General features: G+C 39.7%; 2 protein-coding genes across 7 annotated transcripts in view; one reads left to right on the forward strand and one right to left on the reverse strand.

Annotated features, from left to right (window-relative positions):
- The window catches only part of tbxas1 (thromboxane A synthase 1 (platelet)), a 52,986-nt gene extending 44,054 nt beyond the window's left edge, over nt 1–8,932 (reverse strand). The window contains exons 1-2 of one of the 3 annotated variants that reach the window (XM_076992344.1): nt 8,795–8,930; nt 263–385 (exon numbers count right to left, since the gene is read on the reverse strand). In XM_076992344.1, the coding sequence (XP_076848459.1) occupies nt 263–336 (74 nt within the window). In that variant the 5' untranslated portion in view covers nt 337–385; nt 8,795–8,930. Of the gene's footprint in view, nt 1–262; nt 386–8,563; nt 8,731–8,794 lie in introns of those variants that run through there. The other 2 variants (XM_076992345.1, XM_076992346.1) reach the window with 2 other exon arrangements.
- Nucleotides 8,933–10,046: 1,114 nt separating this feature from the next.
- hipk2 (homeodomain interacting protein kinase 2) overlaps nt 10,047–15,448 on the forward strand; it is a 74,979-nt gene continuing 69,577 nt past the window's right edge. For 2 of the 4 annotated variants that reach the window (XM_076992353.1, XM_076992354.1), the window contains exon 1: nt 10,048–10,400. In XM_076992353.1, the coding sequence (XP_076848468.1) occupies nt 10,382–10,400 (19 nt within the window). In that variant the 5' untranslated portion in view covers nt 10,048–10,381. Of the gene's footprint in view, nt 10,401–15,448 lie in introns of all 4 variants that reach the window. The other 2 variants (XM_076992355.1, XM_076992352.1) reach the window with 2 other exon arrangements.

Raw genomic sequence — 15,448 nt, forward strand, 5'->3', positions numbered from 1 at the left:
AATCACCTGAATATCTGCTGAGAAGATGCACAGCAACTCAGCAAGCATGTCTTGTAATACATTATATTCATTATTCTAGACTGCAGTATTTGTTAGGAGAGACGTCTGTGTCTGAGTCAGATGGTAAATTACAGGGATTATTACAGTTGGTGGATTATAGTTATAGATTATGTGTGTGCGAACAGCAGAATCAGGAGCATCGCTTTACTTGTCAAGCAGCTGTAAGCTGTTCCATCACAGCATCATTAAATTCTCCACTCACCAGTATAGGAGTATCAGGAAGAGGAAGAACAAGCCCAGAGGCACCGCGAGTCCATCAGTCTCCAGCCCAAACATGCTCAGTGTGAGGGGCTCTCACCCGTATCTTCATACACAACCCTGAAACCTGCCCGATGAAGCCAGTGGAGACAAAACATCACTAACTCAAGCTTACAAAATGACAACAAAAAATACATTTAAATAAAATACACCAAGAACATGTAAAATTCATCACATCACAGGTATTTAACGCAGCATAAACATATTATTGTTTCCACTGTACATTTTATTCATGATGGTATCAATGATCCTGATCAATGTTTTGGCTTTAATTACACCCTCTGCTTATGCTCAAAGTGCTTATTCAATAGTGTGAACAGTTAACCAGAGGGACAGTGAACACACAAACTGCATCATTGAAATCACAAAATCTGTCTTCTCTTTTCACACCAATAATGAGCAGAAGACAAACCGAATGGCGATTACAGTGTGGATGTTCGGGTGATAAAGAGTTGAAACTAGAAAAAAGCATTCCCAATTTGTAATTAATGCTTTATATTATCTACATGAATATTCACGCTAATACAGGTTACAAAAGAAGTTGTCCAAACTCTATCATGCCTTGGGCACAAAGGGGGCAAGCTTACATAGTGGCCTAATTTACACTCCTGAAAGTAGTGTGGGGGGGGGGGGGGGGGGGGGGGGTGTAGAGTAACCAGAGAGAGGGGGTCTTTTTCCCCCCTCTTTTCATATCCTGAAAGATAGTTTCACTTCATCTTATGATACACTAGACGGGAGGGGGAGACGTCGTTAATTTACGGGGATCTATGCAGCCTACGTAGTGAGCATGTAGGTCGTGCCGGCTCAGATTAATCCAACAACACAGTTAGCATCAATACCTGTACAGAACAGCTGAATGCACAGCAGAAAATATGCTAATTTATAGTTTGATAAAAGTCTGCTGTAGTGTAGCTACTGCCATTTCTGTAGCTGTAGCTTCAGTTCATCCCCGATTCTGAGGTTGTTTTATTTTACACTGTAATTTCACCAGTGAAAAATCACCAGATGTTATAACCTTCTTGAAAGATAGAGGACGTGATTCATTTGATGGATACGATGTCTCGTGTGTTCTACTCCATACATCAACAGACAGACAGAGCCAACCATGTATTATTTGGGTGACGGGCTATTCTCAGCTCAGCAGTGATGTTCACATGCTAGTTGAATGCTGGCATGTGCCTGGCACCGTGACCACTGCATCAGTCACCACTGCAGCATTGCTCATTTGATGCACATGCAAAATGCAATCCTTTAGCCCAGGGGAGTTCAGGTTCTAGAGGGCTGGATTGCTGCATAGCTTTGGTGACTTTCCTGCTCAAATATCTGTTTCAATTCAGTTTTTCTATGAGCATGTTCAGTTGTTGTGTCAGATAGAGAGATCACCTAACTCTAGGCCTCTGGCGGCAACTGTGTTCTGGCCCTCCCAGAGTGGTCAGCAGGCCCAGAGTGGTCAGCAGGGTCAGAGTGGTCAGCAGACACACTGCTGGATGGATATTTTGGTTATCTCACTGTCAAACTAGCAGTGTCAGTTATTTAAAAATCCCAGCAACATGGCTGTGTGTGTTGCACTGGTGCCAGACTATGTCAGTCCCACTGCTATTCTGATGACCTTATGCTGATAGCCCATTACACTTGAGAAGTAATAGATGGACTACAGTACAATACAGTAACTGTAAACCCTTAAAATGCACCAGTGTGGCAAGTATAGCTGATACAACAGTAAACGAGTAGATACAAGACAGGTGCAATTAATACACTTGCAATCAGTGTTGTGTGTTATGTAAATGACATTAGTGAATATCCAACAACAGTCTTTATGGACATTGGTCAAGAATTTGTTAAGTTCTAGTTTAATTTAATTAAGAGATATAACGATGTACCATAGCATATTGAATGCATGTATGTAGGCTGATGAACTTTGTATGACCTCTAATCTGTGGTAAGCATTCTCTCTTTAAGATACACTTCTCTCTCGAGAAGTGTCAGGTCCAATGAAATGCATGGTCAGGTACAACTCTTCCTTTAGAATGGGTTTATGGTCTAAAAATGCTCATTTATTGCACTGAATCAAATGATCATATTGGTGTATACAGGTAGCGTATCTTAAATGTACAATATATTAAGCTTGAAGAGAAAGTAACTCTTCAACTCAATGAAAGTTATCCTAACTGTTTGTAACAATAGTCACATCTAACAATAATCATAATTAAGCGTGGATCTAGATCTGGATCTAGTTTCTGTGTTTCATATTCTTAACTTTCTTACAGATTGACAGAGATGCCATCACACTAAGAGAGGATGCAGAACTAGCCAGTTACCTGCTACTAGCAAGGAGACAGGATGACTCTTACATTTTGTATGTAGCAGACAATCAAAAAAGAAAGAAGGTTCTGTTTGAAAAGCTGAAGGAGAAACTTATTTTGAAAGAAAAAAAAGGCAAAAGTGAGACAAGCATGTGAGGTAAAGAACATGTGAAGTAAACATGTGAGGTAAAGAACATGCGAAGTAAACAACATGCGAGGTAAAGAACATGCGAAGTAAAGAACATGCGAGGTAAAGATCATGCCAGGTAAAGAACATGTGAGGTAAAGAACATGCGAAGTAAACAACATGTGAGGTAAAGAACATGCGAAGTAAAGAGTGTGGCAAAAATCTTGACCATGTTGGCGCAGTATTGGAGCCCAACACACTGATATGTAGCAAATGGCCAGAATTCAAGTCTAGACCGGGATGAGAGGAGTACCAAGACTGGAAATGAGTCCCAGAACGTCTCCTTTGCTCTGACATACGGTTGTCTGCTGCTATTTAATGTCAAATTTAGCACAGTGTCCTAGGGAAACTATATTCCATTCCTCGCTCAACACATCTGTAAACAAAAACAATAAAGTTAACTTTGACTTCCACAGCGGTTTATTGTTTCTGACCAAATCAGAGCTAGCATTGATTATGTAGCAAAGACATTTGTCATTGTCATCAGTAATCCCATTATTCTGTGGAACTACAGTATGCCGCTGAAGAAACCATTTTCCATGCCATAGAGGCAAATATCTCTGACCCAGAGATCTAGTGTTGGTGCAGAACTAATATTTGACAATGACTTTTTCAGTGAAACACTGATCCATTAGCCTGATACCACATATCCCTCATTCTGTTTGCCTACAAAACCATGACTTCTCAGTTGAGACTGCAATCAAGCTAGATGTTTTGAAAATTCTTAATAGTTATGAATGCTGAAAGACTTTTGCCAACACTGTACTAGGAATTCTTGCTGAAATATCTCACAAGGAGTTTGTGCAGAAAAACATTTGCCAGTATTTGCAGGAAAGAGATAACACAGTTACAGGTGTCTCTCAGTTCTGAGAAACTGACCAAAATGTTCAGTAACCTGAGAACCAACATCAAAGAAAAATATCAGGTATGATAATATTTCCCACAGAAATTACTTCAAAGAAAACATTTGCCACCCACTTGAAAAGATAAATCAGAGATGAAGGCAAGCTAGGAAGATGTTTGATGTTCTACACTGATCTGATTTGGTGGTGTCAGATGTCATTGTAGTGATCATATTCCAGACTAATTTCACACGGAAGTCAATTGGGTGTAGATATAGGATGCCGAATCATCTCTCTGACAGCTATGATCACCTTCCTGTTTTCTCCACTTCAGAATTTCAAACTGATCCAGCTCATTAGCTATTTATCATATTCTTTATGAGCTGGGTTTAGTGTGTTTGGGTTTGGTATATTAAAACCACAGGCTCCCCAGGGCCAGTATTGAGAACCATTCTGTTATACATATCTCATTTCTTAAAAGCAAGCACTGTTTAAGAGGCACGGTCTGCATTATCAGGAGCTGTCCAGACATTAGAAGAGCACAGAGCTGGAATATGGTTCTGATTATTTGGGCCAATTTCCCAAACATCTACCTGAAGAACAAAACAGAGTGTGTTCTCACCATTGATCTGAGGCATTAAGAAGTTAGATCTTGGCATCTTCTCATCCATTCCTTGACCTAGCCATGGTTATTTATTGTTCTCACAACTTCATGTAGCTCATGCTCCATGAAAATAATTATTTATAATGCAAAACTTGATAAACATATTGTATAACTACCAGTGGCGGACTTAGAAATTTGGGGGCTCAAGGCGAATTTTGCTAGGGGGCCCATCAACATTAATATGCGAGAAATAAATCAGCTAATCATGGGGCCCATACAGTGGGCTGCAGTGGGAGGGGCCCAAGGCAGTTGCCTAGCCACGCCTCTATGCAAAGACCGCCTCTGATAACTAAAGTTGCACAACCTGTATTCCAACAAGTTTACACAATGTATTTTTGTACACATTTGATATATTGCTATACAAACAACAAAAACAACTAGATCTATGGGTAATTATAGGTAAACATAGTTTTATTTGAATCTTGTCAAATGTGAGGTATTTGTAATATGCTTCCAGTCATGTAAGATCCAAGAGGATCTTCACTGTCTTTGTTTGCACCCTAATATGCGGCACAAATCTACCCAAATTCTCTATTCCACAGCCATCAGTTGAAAGATTCCACAGTAGGACCACCACTGACCAGATGTTATTTGGATGGATTAAGGATCAATCTCAGCACAGCAGCGACACTGACATCATAGCAACATGGTGCTGTTACAAGTGTATCAGACACAGCATTGTTGCTGAGGTTTTTTACACACATCAGAACAACTACTAGGGTGCAGGTGGACCACCAAAAACTGACTTATGATAAAGGGCTAGAAGAAGTCACAAACTGTGGATCAACAGATGTATAACAGCATGGTGGATCTACAAGGGGTTTCTAATAACATGGCCAACCAGTGTACACCGACTAAAAACTCCACCAACATGTGGCTTCTCACATACTTTCACACAGTCTTGTCCTGAGCAGAAAATGGTCCGTCACCATTTTGGGTGAAGATACATTTGTCATTCCCTTTGATGGATGGGTTGAGAGGGGCTGATTAAATGTGCATCAACTGATTAGCAGATGCCTTCTTGTGGTAGCTGTACCTGATAAAATGGCAAATCAATATAGATACAAAATATCATAATAAATGTGCATCTTGAGGCACGTGTGTTTAGCTCTTCTTTACCATCCTTCATTCCAAGTGCCCGACTTTGGTATTCAATTATCAGCCTCTTTACCACAGTACAGAAAACAAATAAATAATAAATATAATCTATCAAACTGTTGTCCAACATGACACTATGCACAGCCCATCAGTTGTGAGCATCTGAAAAGTTCCATACAGAATGATGTACTTTGCGGCTACAGGATCCCCCACTATGACTCTACATATTGGTTTGCCATTCCGCAAGCATAAATGAAATTGTTCTCCCTAGCCGACTGGTCCAGGTGATTCCTGAACAGGATCAGTTGAATTCCTCTCACACACCCATTATCCAATCTCAGGTCAGCCAGCGAGTGCCCAGCTCAGCTTCAAGAGTGTATTACTATGAATATGAAGTAGTCTGTCACTAACTTTGGTCATTGTTTGTAACCTAAGTGTTGATCCAGTTAACATGACTAAACTATCCACTGCAAATGTCTCATGCAAGTTTAGTATATTGCTCAAGTCTGTATGCCGTATAGCACAGGGGCCTTGGATGCCATACTGGCCATGACTGGCCATGTCAAATAGGCAGAGCGTGTCAGAGTTGCACTCCTGCAGGGTCCATCAGGTTGATGAACATTCTCATTGTTTCCGGTGAAAGAGCCTGCACTTTCTGAATAGCACATAGATATTACCGTAAAAGTCTGAACAGTTCCTGCAATATTTCTTTTCCTTTAACAAAAGAGACAATTTCCTGCAAATCTGAATAAACAAAATCTAGTATTGATGTGTCAAGAGATTCAATATTTGATTTTTGGAACCTAATTAAAAATAAGAGTTCTCAAAAGTCAACATTTCTCATTTCCATATTTAACACAAAGGTTTTCTGACTAGAGCTATGGTTTACACTGAAACATCCCATAACAGATTAAAATAACTGTGAGGGAAATTGTGACTTTTTAACAAATTATGACTGATGTATCTTAGTGAAATGCTGTTGGTTTCTTGGCTTATTTGGCTAAAACATCAAAAGACATAGTCTAAGACTTAAATTTATCATATTTTAATATCACTCTTTGAAGATATTTGCCAAGCTTGGTAAGAATTGGCATCACTGGTGCACTACAGTTGTAACTGTTTCTTGTAAAACATTCATTACAGTGCTACAGATAATTTGCAGTTTTGAAACACAAGTTTGGTTCAAACTTTGGATCAGAGCAACCAAATGAGATATTCCTCTGACTGCTGGGGACCTGTCTTAGCTCTGTATGTATACTTCTATATATGCACCTCTACAAATACACAGAAATGCACCTCAGTTCCAAATACAAAGGGTCTTAACTCTACAGTTGTTATTAACTCCAATAGGTATTGCTTAAATGTGTATTTGCCTAATACTAATGTATGCAATTAAGCTCTACTCTATTCTTGACCTGTTACCTTTACACTATGAAATGTAGGCCTATTATTCGTTTTTTTATGTGACCTTTAAATGAAAGAGAATATTGAGTGTTAAGACCAAAATCATATAAGTGTTAAACTGTTTATGATGTGAATCAAACCGATATTTAATATTATAAAACAAATATATATTATACTGTGTCATTTGCCTCCATTATAAGATTGTACACAAGAAAGCTATTAAAGCACAAATTCTACTAAAAAAAATAGTAACATTCTGTAAAACAACAGTGTCTCTGAAATTATAACACTATGAGCCACTAGATACCTCAACAACCAATAGTGAAGCCTTTTTGGTTTATAGCTACCCATCTGGAACATTATATTATAACCCACCCTTGCATCAAAGCATTTCAATCAGTGTAACTTCTTCTGCAGTAAATTCTTAGGTAAAACGTATGTTGACCAATATGAAAATGTTTGAGCTGGTACAAACAGAAAGCTGATTCAATCAGCAAGGTGTTTCAAATTTCTGCTTTGTCTTCATGTTTTTTCTATCCTTAGTTTTGTATATGATTATCACCATCAAAACAGTAATATTTTCTTGTGGTGGCACATATTTATGGCCAATGTTCACTCAATTCCTGCCCAATTTCCCACCTCTTTGCCAGTCGTGTATACACATTGTCAACGGACCAGAGCAATAAGCATCCGTGTCTACCGTTCAACACGTGATGCACAATGTATTACATACATCACATGTGCACAGCTTGCACTGTTGTCTCCTACTGTTTCATGTCAAATGTAGCCTAGTGTCCTTGAAACAGTTATATTTCATTCCTCATTCAAGACATTAGTGAAAAGGAATAACAAAGTTGACTTTGACCATGCATTGTCTAGTATGTAGACAGTCTTGTTGCACTCTCTAATTTATAATGGAGGATGCTTCCCTGGACATCACCTTTTAAGTGTTTCAAATGATTTTTTTAATTGAAGGCTTATTGGACACTGTTCAATGTATAATATATGATCTGTAAAGCCAAAGTCTTGTGTGACCATGTGTAACATCACTGTTGAAAACAGAAAAGGAAAAAGTCAGATAATGGGCTGTATGTATATACCGTGTGATTTACGACAAGTAGATCTTGAAAGACTCTCAGGTTTGTAAGGAAATTATGGAGACATGTCCCCAGCCTCCCTCAGCGTACATTACACCCTTGTCTCCTAACTAGTCTGATTCATCTACTCCATTGGCTCTGTAGCTCTAGTGTAAAATGTAAACGGCACAATTTGTGCATCACCCACGATTTGGCTAGTTGACAACATTGGCAGTAAAGGTTTAAGCATCTATGCTCAATTTTTTCACTAAACAATTAATTTAAGGAAAATGAGATCCTAGCTCGGATGGTTTTGCCCAGTAAATTATGCGCCAAATGCCTACATTTCCCACAAACCCTTACTACCAGGGGTTTCAACAGTGACTAGAAGGCATGATGAGAAACGCTCATAACATATTGTCTCCACCCCCAAATAATTCTTAACCATTGTTCAACTGAGTTATCTAATAGCTTAATTAAAATGCAGCTAAAAACAACGAGAGGTCGTAAACCTAGTTGCAGTTTCAGTGTTTAATCCAGGTAATGTAAACACATCACCCAGACAGCCCACGTGACGTTCTGAAGCACCTTAGTGAAGTATATTATTTATGCAATAAAATGCATATTTTTTATGCAAGGTGAATTAAAATCTCAAATGTGTCTAGGCAAACCTTTAAAACGCCATAGAGGCCTCTGTCCTATCCAGCAGGATTCCTCAGATTTCGCAATAAACTAGCTAGATCGTCTGTTTTGCTCAGAGTGCTCCGGTAAGACAACGTGTGCAGCGTTTCCTTACGCGTTTGAAAAAATGTCTCCATCAACTAAATTCAAGTAAACACCCTAGATTAAACACTGTTGGACAATCTCATTACAAACTGTATCAAGAACCGTGTAATGCTTACCTCTTTCCCGATATTTCACTCTAAGCTACTGTTTGTTGACAGGGAACCTCTCCTGGTTAATGTAGTTTTTGAGAGTTACAAGGACTACAGTACCTTGCGATGTGGTACTTGTAGTTTAATTTTCCATTAACGCAAATGAAATGTGCCAAATTTGTCAATTTCTCAAATGTGGTGCGTCTTTCCTACTCTCTCTCTCTCTCTCTCTCTCTCTCTCTCTCTCTCTCTCTCTCTATATATATATATATATATATATATATATATATATATATATATATATATATATATATATATATATATATATATATATATATATATATATATATATATATATATATATATATATATATATATATATATATATATATATATATATATAATAGCCACCATTAAACATATAACTATAAACATTACTTGTAACACTTTGAGTATATGCTCATGCTCCGATTTCTTTCTTCGTTTTTATCTCGTAGGTATGTTTCATTTTGTGCATGTTTGAGTTACGTCTTTTTGCAGTAATCAGTGACACGTTGTTGTTCTTTATCTAAACAGCTATTTCATTGCAGACAAACATACAATTAAATAAAATGTGTTTTTTCCTAGCGGTTGGTGGTAGATGACAGATTGTTCACATCTGTATGGGCCATGTAATCCGATTCCGCCCTAGTTCATTCTGTGAAAATCTAGTGGCGTCATTGGAGGATTTGATACAGGCATGGCTTGCAGTATCCAGATTCGTCGAACCTAAATAGAAATATTTCAACCTAAGGGTTACAATGGCGCAGAACATCCTCTAAAGTTGAATGGATAGACCTCCATTTACAAAATACATAAATACTTAGTCCACAATATTTATTCTGCATATGCTTCAATGTGATAACATTCGGCACTTCGTAAAAGCATTCGGCAATACTAAACTCTGGTTGGTTATCTTGACTGAGAAATGCATTTTATCCTCTCTACAGATAATTATGATGAGCTACTACTAATTAAATAGCTAGTTTAAAAAATATATTATGTGACTTACAGAATAATTGATTATTCTGTGACTTATTCTTAGTTATTCTGTGACTCACATTTTATGTACCTAAAATACTTTTTTAAAATGTCTTAAAAACTGTAGGCTTGTTTATTTATTTACATTTTCTATGCAAACATGCAACATGTGTAAAAAACCTTTCGCGGTGGGCGTCCCTCGGTGATCGACCATATAGTCATTTGATTACTATGCAGGCTCGGCTAAACTCGTTTCGCTCTTCTCTTTCACCATTGCAACTTTTGCAGGCACTCCACAGACATGCACGCCACAAACTGAAGCCCGAACCTGCAATTTGGCTCTATCTAAGAGCCAAAAACTGGTGAAAATTCTTTAGGCGAAGTTGCAGAAATTGCTTTTTTAAATTGTCCGTGGACCGGTTATAACACTGCAGTTCTGGATGTGATCTTTTTCTTCTTTCCCCCCCGATGAACCGGGCTAGTAATGCGGGAGACAGCTATTCTGTCAGCGGCTCAAGATGGCAGATTTTTACTGAGTTCTGAACTGAAATATATCTTCATATTTTGCCATGAATAACAGAAATCCTTGCACCGATGGCCCCTGTATACGAAGGTAAGAAACACTGTCAGCCGGAGTGTTTTTCTCAGAGAAAACGCGCAGATCATCTGGAACAATAATTGAACTTAACAGAATGTCGTGCTTGAGGTCTGCTCCAAACACAGGGTTCCCTCTGTATATCAAAAAGGAGAGATTTGTTCAGTATTGTTATTGTTAGTGGAGCGCATCTGTTGGGTATGACTGTTTGTTTTATGAACATGTTTTGATGATGAATGATCCTGGATAATAAACCCTCTAACGCGCCCGTCCGCTCAGCGCTGCTGTCTTCATCCCCCTGATCTACACTGTCCGTGCATTCTCACCTTTGCCTTTTTGTGCTCTTAAGATCCAATGAACGCTATTTTAATTAACGCGTTTGCCTCCTAGATAGAAGAAAAACAGTGGAGAGAGGGAGAGAGAGAGGGAGAGAGTGCGAAAAGTAGATCTCAATCAGACACGCAACGGGTCTACAGCAATAGATTTTTCACTCACTTATGTTCCCAGCGTTTCTGGAATTACTTAACACTTGACATATTAACTCAGGCCTAAATGCTGCACACCACGTTACATGTCATTGGGTTTTATGCACCAGTCAAAACTATTGACTGGCTTATGTGCAGATGGAAGATTACTGCAGCATTCGGCTGTGGATGACTAATCCGAGTGCAAAATGGTACGCTGTGTTTAAGGGTATCACGGACCGGTTCTGACCTATGATAATTAAATGCACGTTTCCTGCTGGTCAGCTTCTGTATTTTTCGTCCGACACCGGTTCGTGTAAAGACAGAGGCTGCTGAGGTAAGGGCACAGCGATCTGACAGTGATAACGAGTCCACCATGATCGATACAGAAAGAGCGTAGTAATGAAACGATATAAACTTTTGTAAGCATGTTGTTTTAGTAGGCACTATTTCACTAAGGTTATTAACGCATTTATTAACGTCTTGTGCCAGTCACAGTTGAGATGGTCAAATGATATAGGCTACCATGCAGTTCAGTCAAATATCTTTATAATCGTAATAGAAACGTGGCGATACGATCAATTGTGACTCCATCTGTGCATTTAAATACATCCGAACTGATACATAAAGTGTTGAATTTTATTGTCAAATCAGAATCTGAACCTTAATTGATTCTCCACACTCCCTCTGCCGGTGACAACACGAACCGGGTCCTCAAGTGAAGCACGACGGCGCTTCTGTATTCTGTGTGTTCGTTTTCACTTTCTCTTACCTACACAACATAACATGCTTATTGCAGAACGTGTACATTACACGTAGTCTGTGAGAAACCCCTCTACCTTATATGCAGATACCTTTTATCTTTTATTTTTACATATTTTAAACACATGAATGGACCGGCAGGCTGTGATGCAATAGAATGATAGAGTGATTAGAAGTCACTGCTTTAAATGAGAAGACAAAAGGTCTGGGAGCAGTCACTCTGTGGCACTCCTCATGGCCCTGAAATGAACGATCATGCCTGCACCATTTAAAGACACAGTCAACCAGACATGGTCGTCAAAGTCAAACAAACAAAATTAAACTAATTTCCTCTCAACAAATCAAGAGCAATGTCCAGCTGCACGAATCGTGTTAGTGTTCAAGTTAATATGAAGTTCAATATGAAACAAAATCTAAATGATTCTTCTGACTTACAGGTAGCTAGATTAAATTACACTATTTAGATTAAAGGGCAGATCTTTGTTTTGTCAGAACATAACCGAAGTAGGGGACATGATGAAGCATTGTGTGCGTATAATCCATGTAGTTAGAAAACAAGTTACATTATAACTATGATATCACATATAACAACGGCTTACAGAAACATTAGTGTTTTAAAGTACTAATCAAACCTATTTACCATCCTACAGAGTCACTGTGTTTCATATAGTGTGCTAAATGTGGAAAGTATTGTCTTAGAAATTTCCCTCAGTAGGAACACTAAAAACTTTAAAGGTTTGCTTAAGGATTGTGCTGTCCAGGCCAAAGTGTTGTATGTAAATGGACAAGTAATTCCATTTAATGTTTACAATATATGAGAGAATCTTCATGTGCAATTCATAACATTCCTAAGAAAAAACATTCTGCTAATATGCCTGAAAAGAAAGTTCTTCTAGGATAATACAGAGATGAGGCTTTGGCGTCCAGAACAAGTTTCACTGCAGCTGATCTTTCATGCTAACCTTACTGTGAGGACATATTGAAATCTGTCATTTTGGGTGATTAGGCATCATTTTGAAATTAGAAAGGAGCTGACAGGGCTTTTTCATTGGTGTGTTTAGAAAGCATGCGTTAAGCTCATTTAACCTACAGCTTAAGATCTTTAAATAGGCATTAAATCTTAAATCTTAAACACTGAATTCATTTGCTGCACCTAACAACTCTAGAAGGGTGGAACATTATGACTTCAATTAGAGGTGTGGAATTTGTAGGGCTTTTGTGATATTTGTATGCATGTGTATTGAAGTTGTTAGCTTACAGTCTGATAATTTATCTTGGGTTACTCCTGGTTCACAGGAGGTTCCAGTAACTTGGGCCTTACAGCTCATTTTTCTCTTTAAGACAGTTGCTGCTTAATTGCTTCGGTCTTAAGTACGGGACATCACTGGGGATGTTTGTCATGCTAGTCTGTACTTTGAGTGCTTTGTTGTTGCTTCTCTTTGGTATGAATGGTTATGTGGGGGGAGATTTGTGGTGCAGACACAGTGTTCCGGCTCTCGGATTCCAAAGCAGAAGAGTTATATGTGGCCCGAGTAGCCAGGAAGCCTAGAGTCTCATAACCCACACTGACATGTTGATGAGCGTCTGGTGGGAGGGGTGCGACGACTTGTCTTAAGTTGTAGAAAGGGTAATGTTCACATAGACCAATTGACCTGTGAAGCTCTGGTTCCCGCAGAAAGGGTAGGAGCAGGGTGTGAGACAGACTGTTCCCACTCTCCTCACTCTGCTCACTATTACATGTTTGCTGTCTTCCCAAAGGGTGACTTGCAGAGGGCACTGTCTCGGTCAGCAGTTTGTGGATTGTTTTGATCGCCCTGTCAGGTGTTAGATCACAGACTATGTCAGGCCATTTAATTTTTTGTATTCCTGCTTTCCTCATCCTTCAGTAATTCCTTGATTTTGTTCATTATTTGTTTTTTTGTTAGAAAACTTAGGAAACCTTTCTCTCAGCTGTTGTGGGCTCTTTTGGGGACCTTAAATATTTTCAGTATATTAAGTATTATTTCACATCACCAGAACTAAATGACACAGTTTTTCTCTTCTTCTGTGAAGAACTGCAGGAAAATCCCCAAATTATTATTGTTACTATTTATTTTTTTATTGTAGTTATTCTGGTTGTGAGGAAATGCATCTTCCTTCCCTTAACCACTATTAACTTCTGCTCTTCCTTATATTTTCCCACGTGTCTACACCACCATGAATGTCTGAGCCTCGTGTTTAAGCTATGGAGCTAAGTGGACATTGGTGAGTCATTGTTTCAGGACTCGTTAAAGACATTTCTGCTCTAGTAGGTGGAAACTGAAGGCATAGTGAGTGTTATTAGGCTGTCCACATCTCACTTGTGCCCCTTTGAAGACTAAAAGATATCTGAGCCTTCAGATGTTTGAAGGAAAATGGCTCACAGGTGTGCTCTGGTACTCTGGGAAGCAAATGGGGGTTGTGTCCTGCTGACAGACACCATGAAGCCAGCAGAGAGACCCCACCTACACATCTGATTACTGCCTTCCATCCATAACCCATAACAGGATGCCTTAGTGTTAGCATCCCCCCCCCCCCCCCCCCCCCCCCGTCTTTGAATGATTACAAAAGGCACAGTACAGATTGTCGTGTATTGTAATTCATTTCTCATTAACCATTGTACTGTACACTTCAGCAAGGCATCATATTACTGATTTGTATTTCTTATCAGCACTGGGCTGGTATAAAGGCACTGAGGTGGTATGAAGGCATCGAGCTGGTATAAAGGCTGTGTTAGAATAAATGTAAACCATTTGCAAACAATGGATGTTTGGCTGCACCTTTGCTTGAGTTCGACCGAACGTCTCCCACCTCGTGCGTCCTGTAGGCAGAAAGTCTCCCCTGCGGCAGGGATCAGCGTTGCTCTGCAGACGTGCAGAAAAAGAAACAAAAGCATCCGGCCAGCCTCCCATTCTGTTTTCATTTGGCAATGAGTAGAAGACCTCTTGCTCATCCCTAATGCAGCCGTGCAGGCATCTGCACACTGGCCTCCCACTGCAGGTCTCACACGTATTGTGTCGCCCACCACAGCTGGGACGGTGTGTATGTGGCACACAGACACTGTGCTGGCACGTTTGCACGTTAGCCAGGTGCGTCAGTGTGGAACTGAACAGTGCAAAGAGAATGCAGCAAAGGCAATCAAGGAAAGTTAGCATGAAAGCATAGATGGCCACAAATGCCCCCCACCCCCCACCCTTTTTAAAGCTTATTTTTCCTCGCCTGGTGGTTGTGCTTTTTTAGGGTGGGGGTCTCCGCCAGCGTGTTCCCTTTGATCAGATATGGGAGGATGAGTTCACCCTGGGGTCTCTCTTCGCCGCATTGTTCCGCCAGCCGGGGGAAATGAAAGGGGGCCTCACTGCAGCCGGATTTGTTGGGCTATAATCACATGGCAGTTACTCCTTCATGAAGGGCGCCATTCATTCTGCCTTCACACCTATAGTTACTGCCATGGGGACTCATATCAGCAGCCCCTGACTGATGGAATGTAAACAGCATAGTGCAACACACAATTCCTGCTTCGTACAGAAGAACTCCTGTTAATGGAAGTGAAAAGCAAGGGTTTGACTTGCGCGTAAGGTTCAGATGCCTATAGACAGAAGGATGATCCTAGCCCTAACCTTATGAGCAGGGGAATATCTCTAACCCTAGCAGAGGAATAACCCTAACCGCTGACCATGATGGATGAATAGCCCTAACCCTAACTCTGATCAAAGGAATATTTGTAATACTGAGACCTTGGACAGGAATGTCCCTTTTCCCCTGTCTTGCAGCTCCTGTTACTGTGATGTGTTTGAGTTGAACTTACCTGGGTTCTCCCCTGGG

The sequence above is a fragment of the Brachyhypopomus gauderio genome, chromosome 2, assembly GCF_052324685.1.
Source record: "Brachyhypopomus gauderio isolate BG-103 chromosome 2, BGAUD_0.2, whole genome shotgun sequence".
Classification (NCBI taxonomy): Eukaryota; Metazoa; Chordata; class Actinopteri; order Gymnotiformes; family Hypopomidae; genus Brachyhypopomus; species Brachyhypopomus gauderio.